Source organism: Aspergillus sclerotioniger (assembly GCF_003184525.1).
Source record: "Aspergillus sclerotioniger CBS 115572 chromosome Unknown BO94scaffold_36, whole genome shotgun sequence".
Classification (NCBI taxonomy): domain Eukaryota; kingdom Fungi; phylum Ascomycota; class Eurotiomycetes; order Eurotiales; family Aspergillaceae; genus Aspergillus; species Aspergillus sclerotioniger.
In genome coordinates, this window is record NW_020291026.1 from 79,802 (window position 1) to 98,036 (window position 18,235).

General features: G+C 51.0%; 4 protein-coding genes across 4 annotated transcripts; 1 reads left to right on the forward strand and 3 right to left on the reverse strand.

The window, feature by feature from the left end:
• Nucleotides 1-2,614: 2,614 nt before the first annotated feature.
• On the reverse strand, nucleotides 2,615-5,914 carry rcoA (putative transcriptional repressor TupA/RocA). Its single transcript, XM_025610341.1, has 8 exons — nucleotides 5,354-5,914; nucleotides 5,059-5,140; nucleotides 4,675-5,003; nucleotides 4,070-4,605; nucleotides 3,405-3,875; nucleotides 3,217-3,349; nucleotides 3,079-3,154; nucleotides 2,615-2,996 (listed from the first exon to the last, which is right to left on the reverse strand). Exons 1-8 carry the CDS (start codon nucleotides 5,472-5,474, stop codon nucleotides 2,972-2,974), a joined length of 1,773 nt encoding a protein of 590 aa, XP_025462912.1. The 5' UTR covers nucleotides 5,475-5,914; the 3' UTR covers nucleotides 2,615-2,971.
• A 1,001-nt stretch (nucleotides 5,915-6,915) lies between these two features.
• Nucleotides 6,916-8,300, forward strand: BO94DRAFT_258356 (sterol desaturase family protein). Its single transcript, XM_025606469.1, has 2 exons — nucleotides 6,916-7,322; nucleotides 7,383-8,300. The coding sequence occupies exons 1-2, from the start codon at nucleotides 7,052-7,054 to the stop codon at nucleotides 8,180-8,182; spliced, it is 1,071 nt and encodes a 356-aa protein (XP_025462913.1). The 5' UTR covers nucleotides 6,916-7,051; the 3' UTR covers nucleotides 8,183-8,300.
• A 690-nt stretch (nucleotides 8,301-8,990) lies between these two features.
• On the reverse strand, nucleotides 8,991-12,310 carry BO94DRAFT_539449 (NCBP1 family protein). The gene is made up of 7 exons (XM_025612705.1): nucleotides 12,103-12,310; nucleotides 11,856-11,947; nucleotides 11,673-11,779; nucleotides 11,335-11,602; nucleotides 10,302-11,272; nucleotides 10,064-10,245; nucleotides 8,991-10,007 (listed from the first exon to the last, which is right to left on the reverse strand). The coding sequence occupies exons 1-7, from the start codon at nucleotides 12,161-12,163 to the stop codon at nucleotides 9,121-9,123; spliced, it is 2,568 nt and encodes an 855-aa protein (XP_025462914.1). The 5' UTR covers nucleotides 12,164-12,310; the 3' UTR covers nucleotides 8,991-9,120.
• Nucleotides 12,311-13,642: 1,332 nt separating this feature from the next.
• On the reverse strand, nucleotides 13,643-15,275 carry BO94DRAFT_476476 (GSK family serine/threonine-protein kinase; the record flags this gene model as incomplete). The annotated part of the gene is made up of 7 exons (XM_025608604.1): nucleotides 13,643-13,776; nucleotides 13,849-14,053; nucleotides 14,108-14,301; nucleotides 14,354-14,702; nucleotides 14,830-14,913; nucleotides 14,970-15,142; nucleotides 15,230-15,275. The coding sequence occupies 7 exons, from the start codon at nucleotides 15,273-15,275 to the stop codon at nucleotides 13,643-13,645; spliced, it is 1,185 nt and encodes a 394-aa protein (XP_025462915.1).
• Between the last annotated feature and the right edge of the window lie 2,960 nt (nucleotides 15,276-18,235).

Here is an 18,235-nt window from a genome sequence, read left to right on the forward strand (position 1 = left end):
AATCTAGTCAAATTCAGGTTCCTGGAGACAGCCCTGGCCCGGTTGCTCCCGTCGTCTATTGGACGGAGAATTTTCTTATTTCACCTTCTACTACTAGGCACGGAGTACATAAGACCTATATCAGTGTAGAAGACATACTACGGAGTGCCCGAATACCGAATACCGAATACCAATCAAGAATAACACAATCGGTGCATGCACACCACGGCAAGGATGCGACAACAAAAATGAATGGATGACCAGGCAATCGTATAAGTTTACGGAGTATTGCCTGCCAAGAAGAAACCAACAACAGGCTGTTCTGCGCCGCCTGCCCCCTCCCCCATTCTTCCCGAGCAAGATCCGCCCAGTCGATCATCACGGCTCCTGTTCGGGAAAAAGAAAAAAGAAGTCAGATAGATATTAAAAACAGCCGTCGCTGGCCTAGATACCCCACGGTGGTATAGATAGGTGCTGACTGGTGCTTGCTCGCGTCTTGATACCATTTGTACTTGCGGCATCTACTATGTAACTTGAAAGCTAAGTAGACACTGCCAATGCCCCATCCACTCACTGCCTCGTGATCGTCGGGGCTTGTCAGAAGAAGCAGGCGAGCAAATCGCGGCCCATCAATAGCGCCTGCTAGCACTGCCCGGGCTGGACGAACCACCGGATTGGATTGCCCAGGGATGAGATGAAGGATGTATCGACTACCTAGCTAGGATGAATACGTCACCATGATTATTACTTTGTTGCTCACAGATAGAATTCTCTTTCCCACACTTATCGATTTGAGTAGTTCCCATTATCGCACCTGTATGGCTGCAATACCGGGAATCAGATTCCATCGCATTGTAACAAGCCCAATACGTCGTCGGTAATACGAGCGTCCATCGCCACTAAGGTACGTGTACGTGACTTATCCCCGAGGAAGGAAAGGAACCATCCATACTACTGTGGTGATCCCTCCTCCGCCACACCGCATGGACTTGAAAATCAGGAACAGAGGAATCGAGGATCGAGATTGATGGGGGGTGGAGCAGTCGATGGATACGGAATTAAACGCCAAGTTTGTCATCGCGCCATCATTTACCCGGGCGTAGGTTTACACTTGCCAGCCCATACACAGTACATACATACATACATACATACATAGACTGTCCGACCCAATGCAAGATGGCTGTTCTTATCACACCGCGGACATCCCCTACGAAGCATCACCATCCATGCCGCTCCGGACTCACCTTATCCACTGGGCAGGAACCCACCAAGAGGATCCATCTATCTAGCTGGAGGATCGTCATCCGCATACAGGCCATCTGGAGCCCCCACTACTTACAACCGAGTACTCCGTATAGTCTTGACTGATCGTGACTTTTACCGAATCCAGCTCGTGATCTGTCCTGCATTGCCCTTGGATCACCGTGCCATGCTCCATCCACAATCCGTACTCCGTGCTTACTCACATCTTACGGCATTTCGATGTACTTCACCCATGATGACGATGCGCCAGCCCAGTCCGGTCTGAACAAACACAAGCCATCCTTCGCACTCGCTTCCCCACGTATAGTAAGTAAAAGCCATGTGCTTCCGGGCCTCTATCTGCCAATTGGCATGCTGCTGTTCTGTATCGATCCAATCTCAGGGATTCTCCACCAGGTGAGTAAATGGGCGGTTGGTACGGAGTACTCCGTACATATTCTTCTAGTATGGATAACTACCCATGCGCGAAGGATTTCCCTACCGAGCTGACCTCTAATAATATTCGTAAGATAGGTGGTTTCGACCCTGGACTTCACCTGGTCTGTGCTGACATAAATTCCTGACTCCTTTCTGCTGGTGGTGGCGGCGGCAGCAGCAGCAGCAGCAACAACCTACGGCCTCCATGCACTTCGGAGACTTCCGACTGAGCGCTCGTTGTCTTCTTAATGCCCGGTGTACTTGCTGTACCTGGACCCCCTGGCAGTCTGAGCTAGATCAACTAGCGGACTACAGATCTCGATTTAGATCCATAGATAATTCAGGGGACTCCGTACGGGCGGTGGAGTTTATGTAGAGTATGTGTTTGATATGCGATTTACTCGGAGTACTATGTGTGTGATATGCGATGCGACATGTGCGCAAGTGCAAAGTCCCTCATACCACGAGAATATAGAACTGTGGCTGACGTCACCGGTTCATCAGAAAGATCGCATTGCAGCTCATTTCCTTATTCCCGGTACAGCATCCCCTCCCCCACCCCTTTTTGTCCTCCTTTCCAATGACACACATAACAACACTTGCATCTGCATTGGGACTGAATAGGGGTAGCGTTCTCTGACTCGCCTCTTGTCAAGTGCAGGTGCTTGTCACAGGGACTGTGTACCCAAATTGAAGTTCATCTTACGAGCGTGGGACTACAACTACCTATGACCCGCAGTGAGCACGCTGTAGAGCCTAGGTAGATATCTGATAGGTAGCCACGGCGGCATATTCCTGAACAGTTGGTGCCAGTCGATCTTGCGTGCCACTCAGACACGAACTATCGATCAACCCAAGGGTCCCAAGGGCGATCTCTCCCCAACTACACTATGCTCCAGCCAACGAGCCTACTGAATCATTAACCTTTTTGGCAATGGCGGCCACTAATACAGCACCAGCCTCTCTACCGATCGTCACACTGCTCTCGTGACAATTGCATTCAGCTTCCTCAGAATAAATCAGAACCACATAATCAGCACAAAATTACTACCAGTACAGCCTTCTTTTTATTGTGTTTCGTTTTCTTTTTTTTTTGTTTTGCTCGGAGCGGTTCGTCTCCTTGGAAAAGAGATTCCCAAGGTCACTTTCCCGTACACGGCAGCAGTGACAATCAAAAGCAATCGGCCTTTTGCAACGCAAGTCCCAGAAGTGACGTCGAACAAGGCGCACCAAGTAGAGGAATCAGAAACAGAAGATTGAAAAAGAAAAAGAAAATCCACATTTGCGCCTAGGCTTTCCCAAATCATTCTCATCACCGTCCGGTGTAATTGGAGTACCTGATGGGGGTAACCTCGTTAGCAATGTCCACCGACGCAGCCAATATGGCAATCGACGTCTTATGATCAAGTAACAACATACCTCCATATTCTTGCCCGCATGTCACCACTGCCAGTGGCGAACAGGTTATTAGTAGGGCTGGGCGCCACTGAAATGACTGTTGCTTGGTTAGCAAAATATCATTTGGCAAGGAAGCTGTGGGCGTTCCGGATTACGAACCAGAGTTCTTGTGGCCTTGAAGCATCATTTGCGCATTTCCAGTGACCGGGTCCCAGAACTGAACGCCCCGATCCTTAGAGCCACTCATGACCCAGTGTCCATCAGGCGTCAGGCAAACGCTGAGCACAAAGTCCTAGGCCTCGGAGTCAGCAACCAGAAGGCTTCCCTCGCTGTCAAGGAGTACATACTTTGTGACCTTCGAAAGTGCGGACGCATTTACCGCCCTTGACTCCGCTTCCGGGATAGGCGCCCCGGGGCACATTAAGCTCCCAAAGCTTGATAGTCTTGTCAAGACTACCACTGACAAGGTCCCGGCCGTTGGGCGCGAATGCGACCGAGTACACACTGTCCTTGTGGCCATCGGGGCTCTCCAACCGTTCCACGAGGTAACCGGTAGTGGTATCCCAAACACGGACACTCTTATCAAGAGAGCCGGCGGCGACGTAGTGACCATCAGGAGACATGGCAACGGTAGTCACACCGTCTTCGATGCTCAGGGTGTAGACTAGCTTGCCGTCCAGGATGTCCCAGAGGCGCACGGTCTTGTCTCCACTACCGGACGCAATGTAGCGACCGTTGCCAGCGAAGTCAAGAGAGTAAATATCCTGCTCATGCCCGGTAAAGATATGCTTAATCGTCCGAGCGTTGATATCCCACACCTAAGGACATTAATATGTTAGTCTCGACATTATCATCACAGCGCATCGCATCGGTGTCGATGACAATAGGCAGGGATCGAAGCAGGAACAAAGCAAAGCGGGCATGGGAGCAATGTTCCACGAAGGACTATGCCGATAACGCTCATCCTCATCCCCGCAGAAATGAAAAGCCTAACGCTAAGGGGGCTACGTACCCGAATCTGCTTGTCCTCGGCGCCGGTAGCAAGGTACTTGCCATCGGGACTGAAACACACGCTGCGGATGTAGAGATCGCCATTCTTGTCCACATTTTCATCCTGCAGCGTGGCAACATTTTGACCAGTAGTCACATCGAAGATCTGTGCAGAGCGGTTACAACCGGTCGCAAGGTACTTGCCGTCACGACTGAATCGAACACAACAAACAACACTGTCGTGGACGAGGTGGTGAACAAGTTCTACATCCAGCACGCGTTGCACCTCAGGATTGAACACGGCATACCAATCAGCCCCCTCCCGCTTTTGCGAAGCCGGCAAGTCATCGGGGTTCCAATTGGCCAGCATATTCCCTGGGCGGTCCCGAACGATAGCTTGGCTAGGAGGAGTGGGCCGGGCCAATTGCGGTGATGAGACACGGGGGTCCGACGTATAGGCCAGCTGGTGGGTCTGTTGAGGAGTCGCCGGGCCGGGAGGAGCACGGGGCCGCTTTCCAGGGCCCGGAGAGGCGGCGGGAGGAGGGGGGGGTCCGTAACCTGTTGGGAGATCAAGTCGATCGGGGTCAGAGGTCAGGGAATCCGTCTTTAAACACAGTCACAACATACCGTTCACAGCAGCACCAGGCTGATATCCCCCAAAAGAGCTCTGCGGTGGTTGCGGCGCTCCTTGCTGGGCCGCGGCAGCAGGCTGTTGAAGGGTATGCTGGGGAGGCTGCTGATCCTGGGGAGGGGGAGGGGCAACTGGAAGACCGGGGCCACTACCTCCTTGGTTGGTCATGATGCCACCAAACAGATTGCTAGGGCCGTGGCCCAGGGCAGGTGGCGGAGCCTGAGAAGGCCCGGCGTGCTGGGCTGGGCCGGCAATATGAGACGACACGGGTTGGACACCACGCGATTCAAGCTCGTGGCGCAACACCCGGATCTCTGCTTCGTAGCTACAGGACAGAAGGCGTTAGTTTAGGCATTTGAGTTGCGGGCTAAGTCACGTACTCTTGTTTCATCTTGATTTGTGCTTGTTCTAGTTGATAGACCTTCTGTCGGATCATCTCCATCTCCTGAAGCTGTCCGGTTACTGGGAGATACGTGTCAGCGAGCTGCACAATTCATGTAAACCCTCTGTGGTTGTTGCCCTTCCATCCTTCCATCCTTCCTCCGGGTCTGCCCTGTACGCTGCTCCTGCGCGACAGGCTGGAGCCGGCAGAAAACACCGTAACAAGCAAGGACCTCGTCGCAAACCCAATCGGAGAGCACACATAAAGACGGAGGAGGGGGCAGTCAAACGTACATTGATGTTCGAACTCGCCAGTGCTTCGAGATTGATTCTCAAACTCCTGGCGCAGCTGGTCCAGTAACTCCGTCAGACGAGAGTTAGGAGCCGGAACCATCCCGCGATGAGTGTTATACATAGCGCAAGCTACTGCTGCCCTTGTTCTCCTGCGTTCGCTCAACGAACAAATAGAGGGACGGATAGTCGGAAGAGCGAGACAGTGGGACTGAAGTCGCTCGGACTGAAGGCCAAATGGGTGATAGGAGGATGGGGTAGTTCAACGTGGAGAATGGTCTGCGATTGGGGGCGACGGGAGTCACTGGAAGGCGACAGAGACTGCTGGAAGGAAATCGATCACCGCAGCCGCATCACAGCGCGCCCCTGAGGACTCGGCGCGGCAACGTGGTCGAAAGGGAAAACAGCAGAAGAAAACGAGAAATTGTCGAATGATGAGGATTGCGCGGGGGGAGGAAGCCCGAGGACGACGATCGATGGACGCGGACGGTGGGCAGACGGAAAGGGAGGAGAGAGGAGGAGAAGCTGAGGCTGAAGGAGGAGGAGAACGAGATGAGGTGACAGTTGAAGGTCCGTTCAGGTTCAGTTCGTTAGTCTCTCTTAGGTAAGGTCCGGTCATGCTCGGCTGCCCGGGTCCGGAGATCAACGGCAGCCCAATGAGCTTGCCCGCTTTGCCGCCCCAAACGAGCCTTAGGCGAGAAGCGACCGGCCGGGAATCTCGAGGGGGATGGCCACCCTCTAGTCTTCTGAGCGATGAGCGTGAGCAGAGCCAGCTTGGGAAAGCCCCTCTACAGTTTGCCTGCTCCTTTAAATTCCGGTTGAAGCTCTCTTTCGAGCAGAAGACCACAGTGACCATACATGACCGAAGATACCCACCAAGTGGCCGCCATAGCCGCCGTAATACCACTTGAATACAGGAGTCTATTACGGCCCCGTGACCAGGACGTTATCCCTTATCAGATCGTCGGCATTCCGGATGCACCATTTGGGAACTCGGCTGTAATTTCCCTCACAACTTCCTTCCAAACCCGGGACTCAGGTACTACCTAGATAGATGCTTGTAGTACTGCACAACTAATTAGTATCTACTTAGTATCTACTTGGATATCTATATACATGTGTTTCATCCCGTCTTTTTAGCCTCCTCGACTCTCTAGATATGCAGCATGACTCTAGACCCTAAACGGGAGAGTCTGGCTGGATCTGGATCTGGATCTGGCTTCATCCCCTGAAAGGATGGGATGCTTTTATCTAGGGATTATTAGGTACTACTACTAATCTGCACATCCGAACCTCCCCACCACCGTCCGGGCCACCTGGCCATCAACAAATCAGACGGAACGGCTGCTCTCCTTCCGCCTGGTGTGATCCTCACCTGCCTATGATAGGCTCTCCACCACCATGGATGCTTCTTATTCTTATTACTTAACTTCTTCACCCCTTCTTTCTTCTCTCTAAGCCGTTACTTCACCCTTTCTTCCACCTCCCACCCCCTCCTTATTCTTCTCCTCCTCCTTTTTCTTCTCTCCGGCTATCGACCTAGCTATCGGCAGGCTCTTCGATCATTCTTACATGCCCGCCCCCTTTCCCCATTCGGGCACTTAATCGTCAATAATAACTTCTGCTCTCCCGCAATTCTTCCCACGCCGCACGCCTTGAATTGCCTCTCCTCTCATTGAGTTACGCGGACACTTGGGCGCAATGGATATCGCCCTCGAAATCTGGGACACCTTCATTGGTGATCGTCTCTACGCCACTCTTCTTCCCGTGTCCCTCTCCTCGTCGGTCTCGCTTCCCAGCTTCACTACCGTCGCCAATAGCACACTGTCCTTCTTCGGTGCATCCCAACCCTATGTCTATGAACCGGCCACCCAATTGATTTACCTGGAGCCTACCAAGTATGCCTACATGAGCGCTTGGCCAAGAAACAACATTTACCGTCAATCCCTCAGTTTCTTCTTGATCGTCTGGTATGTGTACCTCCGTTTCTTTCCGATGTTGTCAATTCTTACTTGGCTAACAGGTCGCGTACGTCCAATTAGGATTTTTGGGATTATTGTTTACTTCATCTCCGCAAGCCTGTCGTACATTTTCATCTGGGATAAGACGACCGTCCATCACCCCAAGTATCTCAAAAATCAAATTCCTATGGAAATCGCCCAGACTATGCGCTCTATGCCGGTTATGTCTCTGTTGACGGCTCCCTTCTTGGTCGCCGAAGTCCGCGGTTACGCAAAGCTCTATGATACGTTCTCCGATGAACCATTCCCCTACTACAGCATCCTCCAATTCCCGCTGTTCATCATGTTCACCGATCTCTGCATCTACTGGATTCACCGCGGCTTGCACCACCCGCTCATCTATAAGACGCTACACAAGCCTCACCACAAGTGGATCATGCCCAGTCCCTTCGCTTCTCATGCTTTTCACCCACTTGATGGCTGGTCCCAGAGCGTTCCTTATCACGTCTTCCCATTCATTTTCCCGCTCCAGAAGGTGGCCTATGTGTTCCTCTTTGGGTTCATCAACCTCTGGACCGTGCTGATTCATGACGGCGAGTACGTTGCCAACAGCCCTGTGATCAACGGAGCGGCCTGCCACACCATGCACCACTTGTATTTCAACTATAACTACGGCCAATTTACCACTCTCTGGGATCGCCTCGGAGGCAGCTATCGGAAGCCGAACGAGGAGCTCTTCCGCCGCGAGACGAAGAATGACCAGGAAGAATGGAAGAGACAGACCAAGGAGATGGAGACTATTCTTAAGACCGTTGAAGGTGACGATGACCGGGCGTATTTGGCTGATACACAGACCAAGAAAAACCTATGAAATATGATCGAGACCTTTAATGAGGAATTGTTCTGGAGGTTCTCACCAGGCCCAAGCTTCGTTACCATCGTTCCTGACCTCAATCGACTTCGGCAATCATCATGGAGCTACCAGTCAACGTGCTACCACGCATAGTGTATGGTTTTATCCAAGCTCCATTTCCACGTCTGCGAAGTGGCCTCATAGGAGTGGTTAATGGTTCCTGAGGCTGGAGTCTGCTTTCCTGACTTCTGGGAATGAGTTTTGAACACTTGTGTGGTTTGGAACACACCATTCAGAGTCGTGCCCGTGAACGGGCCCAAAGTTACGAGTTGATGGCTTCCCTTCTTTTCCTCCAATACCACGCTGCCCTAATCGCGTCTTGTACAACACGTTCTAGTATATTAATTCGTCTTAATCCTCAGATTGTATCTTTATTCACGGCAAAACTCACTGATTACGCATCTCGCTGGATTCCAGTCCTGGCCGGCTTTTGTTTACCTTATTGTCCTTTTAATATTTTGTGCCTCTTGCTTTGCACATATTACGGACGAAAAGGGGAGTTGTGTTTTACGCCGAATATGCCTATATATAATGGGAAGATGTTGCTGTCGAACATTGTATAGTACCCTGCGGAGGTATGGCACATTACTTCGGGAGAATATTTTTTCCGAGAATTAATAGCAGACATATATCCTGTTGGCATGCATGAACCTACTATGGCCCAGTTGTTGTTCTTTAGTATGAAGGGTATAGAAAAAAGCATGGCTCAACTACGCAACGTAAGACCCATATTATTACAATGGATTTAATCGTCAATGATTGTATCATTTTTTTTGAACGCCCTACCCGCTGAATTGGTCGAGATAAGTTGAATGTACCTATGAATACAGAAAGGAAACGGACTGTCCCAAACGAGATACATGGAACCTCCCTTAGTAGATATGATTGGAGCTTCTTTACGAGAGGTCCACGCTCGCATCGGCTTCAGCAACATCCATTTCCCCATCTGCTGGAATATTCTCAGAAACAGTCTCTTCGAGGGCGTGAGGGGGTGCGACCGTGCCGACGGGGGTCGCTGCAGCCATGGCGTCAGCAATGAAGGATTCCTCGACTCCGGCTTTCCTGCGGAACACTCTTAGCCAGCGCTGGCCCCATTGCCGAATGATCTCATCCTCGGGCAGGCTGCCACTTCCGTCTCCTCTTTCCATCAGTTCGTCGTTGCTTCCACCGGCGACTGACACGATAGAGTCTTCGATCACCCTGAATAGAGCTTGCATATCGACCTTCTCGCGATTGAGGGTCTCATCGAGAACGCTGAGCTGAGGCTCGTAGAGACCCGGCTGGGTACGTGCGGCGACGATCTGTCGTAGGCGGTTGGTGACCTTCCCGACCGTGGCGGAAATCATCTCGAAGATGTGAGATTCGGCAAGGACAGTTCCTGCCTCTAGCTTATCCACCAGCGCCCATTCAATGACTGAGAGTGGGGTCAAGATGGTGTAGTTGAGAAGCTTGTCGATGATGTTGATACCAACGCCAGGCTGATCGACCCAATACTCCATGACAGAGGTTATGATCTGACGACGCGCCCGGGGGGATTGGGGGCCAATTGCCAGGAGCCGTTCCTTGTTCCGTTCAATGCAGGACAGTACATGAGAAAGGGATTTGGAACCAACAAAGCAAATAGCCGTAACAAAGGCGTCCGTCGATGGCAGCAGCGGATCATCAACACCCAGCGAGCTGGCTTGTTCTTCAATGGCACTAATTACCGGCTGGATTTCCTCATCGCCTGCCTTCTTGCGGACAAGCTGCATGATTTCTCTGCCTTCATTGGCATATGGCGTAGCTGGAGGGAAACGGGTTAATCGCTTGGCATGGTTTCCAACTGGAAGCCTAACTTACTGTCGGACGAGTATTTGAAGTCAGGTGTATCTTTCTCTTTCCCTTCCGTAATCAGGTCCTGGTATGGATCAGGGAGAGTGCCCCTAATGCGCTGTGCAAAGCTCAGTCGGATTTCCTTGTCGAGGGCGCCGGTAATGAAAGCCATCCGCGGATGCACGAGAGGCAGCTCCAAGTCCTCGATCCTGGCCCATTGTTAGGTTTTCTGCACCATCTTCTGTCTGCTTCAGCCTAGACTTACCATTCACTCCATTTCCAGGTGAACCCAAAGTTACTCAGATGATGAGCGAACCAATCCAAGAATCGATGGCTTAAATCCAAATCCATCGTCTCCAGACTGCGGTACAAGAAGCGAATAGCACGCCCCAGACTAGGTGCAATCGCGGCTGGAGCGATCTTACAGCACTCCGTAAGAACCGAATGATAGTAAACTAGCTTATGCTCGGGGGAAGGTAGCTGGAATAGTTGAGAAAATACGGCATCCACAGCAACGTCCTCGGGCTTCCATTGCGTGTCTCCAGGCAAATCACGTAGTCGATCAAAAGGAGTCGCGCGCTTCACGAAGGTATATGGTGTAAAATAACAATCGACATCGATCAAGAATTTTGCAGTTGCAATGCGATTGAAGTCGAGGATGTTTATGGTATCGACAAGGGCGTCGCGCAGCAACGAAGAAGAGATGTCTGATGTAGGAGGGACCGTCTCAATGTCTTGGTTTGCATATACGGAGAGGTACACCTCCGGGAAAATCGCTCTTGTTCCGTTCTTCACCGGACTCGGAACATTGATCTGGGGGAAGACATGTTTCGGCCCATTTTCATAGGTCTTCGGCTCGGGTGCCTCAGTTGCTTCCATCGTCTCTGCTCCCTCTTCCTGTGCATCTTGTGTTTCCTGCATTTCCTCGGCTCTCTGTGCATTTAGTGCCTCTAGCGCCCCCCTCCATGGCCGAGGGAGGCACGCGAGCGCCCAACCCTGGGCAGACTCTCCCTGCAGCTGATTCTGGACTAGGCTGATGACGCTTTGCATAGCAGTTGGCTTACCGTTCTCGGGGCCGAAAGGATTAACCAGGTCCACAAGGGCATGTGGTGTGGACGCGATGATGTCCGTCTTTTCCAGGAGTGCTGTGGCCTGGGACTCGAAACCGGCTGCTGGCGAGGCCATCACATACGGAATAGTAAAGAGGATGATTTTCACCAGCTCCAAGCCAAGCAGCTATATATGTGTAGTTAGCATATACGTGACACTGGAACTGGCGGATAATCGGGGTCGCTTACATCTTCTGATGATGCTGTTTGGAGGTCAACGGCGCGCGCAAAGAGATCCTCTAGCACTGGGAAGATGCCATCACCTTCAAAGACACATTGAAGGCAGCCCAGGAGCCGCAGGAGGAGCTTAACTTCGCGCCACGCGCCAACATCAACGTACTTCTGCAAGCATTCACCTGACCTGTTGAGGACATCGGACACGAGTTCGGGCTTCTGGAAATTGGCGATAAGGACGGTCGCCGCGATGAAAGGAATTTTTAACGGCTGCTCGAGGGCACTGGTTTGATAGCAACAGCATCAGCTCCTGGCTACGCGGCAATTGAATACGCAAAAGGGGACGGTCATACAGGTCAAGGGCGATCTCAACGAAAGAATTCCTGAATTCCTCATCCCCGTAGTTATCCGCCACACTTTTCGCGATGCTTATAGCGTCATCCTCTGCTCTTCTGGCAGCCTGAAGCAAATGGGGTGAGCTACAGCACTTGCCAAGGATGTGTTGCGCTATTGGGGCAATGGAAGGGTATGCGTACAGATTCAGCGATCGTAAGCAGCTGTCTCCGGACCTTGACAATAAGTGGCTCTTCATATCGACGTCTCTGGCGGCGGTCATAGTCATCATCTTCTGTAAACTCCCAACGGATGGTTAATGGTAAGTACCACAAGGGGAGGGAGCTCCAATCAGAGTCAACAAACAAAGTATCATAGGGTTGGAAGACATCAAAAACAAGCAATTGAATTCAAGATCTCGCCCATAATGAGATTGTTTGTCTTACTGACCTCTGTAGCGCCTCTTGCGCCCACCCCTGGCGCCATGAGGTCGACGTTCGTAGTCGGCCATCGCTAACGGACCCTGCGTCTACACGAGTAGTCTCGCGCACCGGCTACTTCCAACTGGTGTAGGGAGGAAAGTCTATTCTGCAGCCAATACGGCTTACAAGGGCGGCAGCGGCGAGCTCTTCGGTGGTAATACCGTCGGGTCAAAAAGAGGGCGTGCGACTAAGAAACAAAACATCACCAATAATGCTCAGCAAGGTCGGGGTTCGGGATCCTCCGTCCCGCTGATTATCTAACCAGAGCTCGGGTGGGCCGGGCACATGCCACGCACAGCAATCCCAATAGGTATCCATCCTCTGGTGGACGTATTGATGTCTATTGGAAGCTTGAATAGGATGTACCGTACCCCGTAGTATTTTCAGAGTCTTGTAAGGAGGAAGAAAAACAAAAGCCCTCCCCCAGGAATCTCTTCCCCGGGGTGATGCAAAGTACTACACATACGCGATTATACTACCCCGGCACAACGGACAGCAGTAGAGACTGCAAACAAGCAAGCTAAAATAGAAGAGAAGACACAGCAGGCTGTGATTATACACTGTAGGAAGTGAGAGTATCCAGGCATAGTTCTTTGGGTCCTCTAGGATGAACGACTAGGAACAGAAGCAAGCGGGGAAAACAAAGGAGTCGTCTGCACTCGGAGGTTAGGGCCAGGGAGCAGGTAGCTTCATGATCGTCAAGGCCAAGCGAATGAGGTTGGGTTGGAGAGAGGAGAACAGCAGGGACAAGAGAACGGAGAAGAAGAACAAATTCAAATTCAAGCAGCAATGACACAAACGGGCTTCTAGCGCGGCAAGTCGGGAAAGAAGACTTCCAATACCTATATTCAAGCACACTGACAGGCACGCGGTATGGCGCATCCAAACAAAGAAATCCTCAAGATATCTGACGCATTTGTAGGATATTCATCTTTCCGCATTTCTGGAGAAGAGTTGCGGCAAACTGTGGGCAGGGCCCCTTCAATCGAGACATGAAGCTATGCAGACTTGATCCCGGAAGGCAGACTCACGCAATAAGGGTATCACTTTTTTTTCCTTCCCAAGAGTTGTCTCAGACACCTCAATAACTCCAGGCTATATCATCCCATCGACCCCTTTGCGTGAAACTGTCATGATCCACCAAACCCTCCTCTTAAGAACTTTTCTGGTCGTCAAGAGTCACAATTCCCTCCACTCCACCTAATCTCGCGGGTCAGCGCCCCTGTTCAACTTTTTTTTTTGGCTTTGTTTTCATTCTTGTTATTTTCTTCTCCGGATTTCCATGCGCGCGCTTTACATTGTCACAATCTTCTCCCACACAGAAGCCAGCTCCCGGATGCCCCGCCTATGGATTAGGTCTACAGATTCGAATAAACCTTTTCCGGTTCAAGAACTGCCCGATGCATGAAAATGAGCTCGTGGGGCATAAAATCAAATTTCCGCAATCATGTGCAAAACATGTTTGCACACATAAGGGCGTGTAGTTCGTCAGATTTGCGAGGATTGACTCAGTCAAGGCGCGCTATCATTTCTTCCTTCGTGAGGGGTTTGAAATTGTTAATATCTAACCCGCGAGCCTCAAGTGCAGGACGCGCATGAGGAGGGATCAGCCGGCTGTTCATTGCGGGCGCGATAGAAAGCTCTGTGACAAAACCATTTCGTCAGCATGAAGATCTCAAAAGGAAGAGGAGCAGGAGACCACAGGGAGACAGACCATGCCTCGAAAAGTCGAACAGGTTAGGGAGTTCCCTTGTGGAGCCATTCGGGTGCCGTGAGTCGGGCAACCGGGTGTTAGGTTCCCGAAGTTCGTCAAAGAATGGATGGCACATCGCTTCAATAGCAGAGAGACGTTGCGTCGGTGTATATTCGAGCAGGGCAGAGATCAGGTCGATGGCCTCGTGGGGAGCTCTCCGGAAAACCTAATGAGATATCAGTGTTTAGGGTCCAGGATCGCTTCCAGGGAGAGATCCGACCTTATTAAAGGGGTGAGGCTTGATCTGGGGAAACTTGTGTTCCATGTAGTTGGGATTCATGGTGCGGATTTGTTCCCGCGTAGGAGTGCCCAAAACTTTGATGATCTCCACGAGTTGGTCAATCCCCGATTCTCCTGGGAAGAGTGGTTGCCCTAGCATCAATTCGGCCATCACGCAACCAGTAGACCATACGTCTGGGGTAGATTAGTATATACACAGAGCCGCTGAAGTGAATTGAGAAATTACCAATTTTCGTGGTGTAGTTGGTTGCGCCGAAAATCAGCTCTGGTGCGCGGTAGTAGCGGGAGCAGATGTACGAAACATTAGGCTCATTCTCAACCAGGATCTTAGCAGAGCCGAAGTCGCACAGCTTCAGAATGCCGGTGTTTGGGTCGAGCAAGAGATTTTGTGGTTTTATATCACGATGGCAGATGCCCTGCGAGTGGATGTAGGCCAGGGAACGGAATAGTTGATAGATGTACAGCTTGACTTCCAGCATCGGCATGGTAGTCTTCAACTTGTTGAAATAACGCGATGCTCGATAGACAGTCTCTGGTACATATTCGAGAACGAGGTTCAAGTAAACTTCGTCTTTCTATGGAGTTTCCCGCAGCATAATTAGCCGGAAGCAAGGTGAGATGTTCCGCAAGACAGCCGGAAGAATATGAACTGTGAGGGAGAGGCAGGAGAGAAAGGATAAATGGGAGCAGAGAGCGACATACCCTTTCCCCGTTGGAGTAGTAAAACGCCTTCAGCTCTACAATATTCGGGTGGCGCACGATCCGCATGATCTGAAGCTCACGATTCTGGAAGCCTGTTAGCGACCGAGTCGGTGATGTTGAGCACTGATGGCCACGCATACTTTGAATCGTTTATCTTGAAGGACCCGTTTAATAGCAGCGTCTTCGCCGCTGGGCATCATCTTCGTTTGAAAGACGACCCCAAACGATCCATTGCCAACGATTTTACATTGTGAATAGGAAATTTCCTTCGTCTCCCCTGTGAGTCCATCCTGGACTTTCTCGCGGACGACTTCTGTATGATCGCGAACGAAAGGGGAAAGGTCAGCAATCGAGTCCTGGAAACGGGCTCAAGAACAATTGCGTCAAGGTCGTCTCTTACCACCCATGCGCAGACTCGAGAATACCCCAGGTCTATTCTGTGACATCACGGACGGCTAGTGGAGACAAGACCGGGCGGCAACTTGGGCGATGCTATCGAGAATAAGGAGGGCTGGACTTCAACAGCGGGTGTCGGAAAGAGACGCAGAAGTAAGGCGTGAGGTCCGTTTTGGGCAGACTGTACTCAGTGGAGCACTAGTTAGGAGGGGTGCTCTGGATGGGCGGAATATCCGAACGGTGGATGTTGAGTGGAGGTGCGCGTGAGATGAAAGGTTGAGAAGCGGACGGGCGAATCGCAGGAGGGAAGGCTCAGACCAAGGACCAATGGACTTGGGGAGGGTGCCAAGAGTGCAGACACAAGACCTGAGCAGGGAACGCCCCCAAAGATCGAAGCGGGCTTGCAAAGGGATGAAGGTCGAGGGGACGATCTTTCGAAACAAAGAAAGATAGGAAGGTAGGAAGAGGAAGTAGCAGGAGAGGAATAAAGACCAAGAGGCAGCTGATTTGAGGAGCAGGTGTGGGTGAGTACTAAGTAGTACTATGAATTTCACGCCTCAGTAGTGTGGCAGAAGAATTTCGAGGAAGGGCGGGTAAGGTAGGTGTAGGTAGAGAAAGCACAGGCAGGTTCTCAAAAGGGAGGGATGGTCGGTCGGAGGAGAGGGAAGAGGGAAGAGAGGAGACTGAGCAGGTGACGTTGATGGAACGACGAAGCCCGAACACGCGAGGGCTGCAGGAACGCGGGAATAAAGCACCGGGAGGAGAGGAAGAAGGCAAGGAACACACGAGCCAGCTCCGGGCAAATAAGAGATATCAATAAGAATAGTAATGGATATCGACCAGGGAGGACGGTGGAAAAAAAAAAGGTTAAAGGGGAGGGGGCTTTTAAAAATAATAATAATAATAATAATAAAATCGATGAATCAGGAGTACACGGAAGCTCACCTGAGGAAAAAAGATGCCAAAAGGAGAGAATTACTACTAGCACCAGATCGAAAATGAGCCTGCCTCAATATCTGGTTGTACTGTCTTGTCTCCCTGCCTGTTACTAACTTACTAGTCTCTTAGGCCCCGGAAGGCAACGTTTGGGTTTAGGAGGGGGCGGGAGTGGTTCACCTGCGGCAGTAACTTTACCTTCCTAGGAGAAAGCCTGGGTAATGACTGATGTGCAGTGAGCACGGAGCTGTGGCAGAGTGTGGAGAGGCAACAGAGAGGTGGATGTCGATGATGATGATGATGATGATGATGATGATGATGATGATGACGGTTGGAATTATTGGTACAGGGGACCTGGGGGATTGCTGTTTATGGCCGCCGGCATAAAATAACCATTCTTTACACAGTAGCGTTGGTCCTCGAGAAGTTATTATTATTATTATTGCTACTACCTTCTGTATTCCGCACTTCAAGGTAATAATAATAATGCCCCAGTTGGCCTTCCATTCATCGAGGGCATCTCACCCCGGCTAGTAACGTACCCCAAACAAATCTACAGCCCTTCCTAGTTCGCACCAGATCTCTCTCTCCTTTTATGGCACATATTTAGGCATGCCCGTACTAGATACTGTTGGGCGAGGCCCGGAGGGGCGAGGAAATTAACAATAAATGAGAGAAAACGAAAACGAGGGAAAAAGGGAAATTTGAAAAGGGAAAGAGGAGAAAGAAGAGAGAGAGGGGCGTAAAGGAGTCTCTGTACGGAGAACAAAGTATACGTATGTATCCATACAGTACAATACCGGATCGGTTTCTCTCCAGTCTCCCCAGGTCTTTGAGTCCTGGGCTATGACGCTATTGCCCTTACCGGAAGCAAGGTACCTGGGTACCACTAGTCGGAGGTGCTACTAGATATCTCTCGAGACTATCTAAGTATCTACCTACTGATCATGTTGGATGATGCCGCTAAGACATGTCACTATATAGAGGACTCCTACGGGTAGTACGACTTCCTGTTTACTCATAAGTACTATATGCCGCTTCTCACCGAAGACTCCCCCAATCAGGTGATGTGTACCCGAACGAAAAGGAGACATTTTTGATCTTCGGCTGGCCTCGTTTCCAAGCCGAATATGAAACGGAACGGAAGGTCCCAAAGTATAGATATAATATCACCGAATCAGGTTACATCTTGAGGTAAAGCTGTGCTAAGCAGATCAGTAGGTAAAATATGACGACGGACCTCAGGTGGAACCATTCAGATTGGGCGTGTGGTAGCTACTACCGGGATTGAGAGAATGAGGGCCCATTCTTAAAGGGCAGGTGACCTTGACCCCGAGCGCTTGGGTTGAGATTAGCATTGTCCTGTTGTCATTAGATGGGTAGTGCGGTTTCATTCCCGAACACACTTGGATCGCAATACTGCAACTCTTTTTCCGCCATTCAGTCAACCACTACAGGAAAATTCGGGCTCCGGTCAATTGCCTTGATTCTACTCCGTACCATTCCTGGCATTGTTTTACAGGGGCTAGAACGATTGAATGCCCGCGCGGGTCAATGGACCAGCAATACCAATTCTTCCTTGTCCCTGCAGAGTAAAGAAAGGAGGGGTTGGTCAGGAGATCTCCGTAGCCAACAACCACGGCAGTACTTCTGAGTTTGTACGTAAGTGATCGAATCACCAACGCTTTTCCAGTGATCGGTGAGGAGCGCCTCAACCTCTATTTCCCCCTGAGGAGAAATAACCCGTCTACCTGAGGGCCTAGTGCATCTTGAAAGGCATCGCCATAACCCGACCGGATCAATGGGCCCTGTAGCTCTAGATTGAGCGTTCCAGGCCTTTCAGACAACTTCCTTATAGACTCTTCCGCGGCCCGTAGAGTGCCGATCGGTGAACCCAAAGGCGAGCCACAGTGAGGTGCCTGGATCACCAGTAGTAGTACCCCCATCCATGTCATAGCCCAAAGAAGATTTCAGACATACTGAGGTGAGGTCCACTGGAAGTTCCGGTGACAGGCAGGGTAGTTCTACCATCATGTGCTGCCATTGGCCCCTGGGTGTCAAGTGACCAGCCGTG

Excerpts from the sequence above, each read along its gene's own strand:
- rcoA (XM_025610341.1), bottom strand. The coding sequence starts at position 5,474 with ATGTATAACACTCATCGCGGGATGGTTCCGGCTCCTAACTCTCGTCTG. Across the intron at positions 5,004-5,058 it reads CAAATCAAGATGAAACAAGA|CTACGAAGCAGAGATCCGGG; the intron begins GTACGTGACTTA and ends TCTGTCCTGTAG. Across the intron at positions 3,876-4,069 it reads CCGAGGACAAGCAGATTCGG|GTGTGGGATATCAACGCTCG; the intron begins GTACGTAGCCCC and ends TAATGTCCTTAG.
- BO94DRAFT_258356 (XM_025606469.1), top strand. The coding sequence starts at position 7,052 with ATGGATATCGCCCTCGAAATCTGGGACACCTTCATTGGTGATCGTCTC. Across the intron at positions 7,323-7,382 it reads TTTCTTCTTGATCGTCTGGT|GTCCAATTAGGATTTTTGGG; the intron begins ATGTGTACCTCC and ends CAGGTCGCGTAC.
- BO94DRAFT_539449 (XM_025612705.1), bottom strand. The coding sequence starts at position 12,163 with ATGGCCGACTACGAACGTCGACCTCATGGCGCCAGGGGTGGGCGCAAG. Across the intron at positions 11,948-12,102 it reads GCGCAAGAGGCGCTACAGAG|AAGATGATGACTATGACCGC; the intron begins GTCAGTAAGACA and ends GGGAGTTTACAG. Across the intron at positions 11,273-11,334 it reads AAACAGCATCATCAGAAGAT|CTGCTTGGCTTGGAGCTGGT; the intron begins GTAAGCGACCCC and ends ACACATATATAG.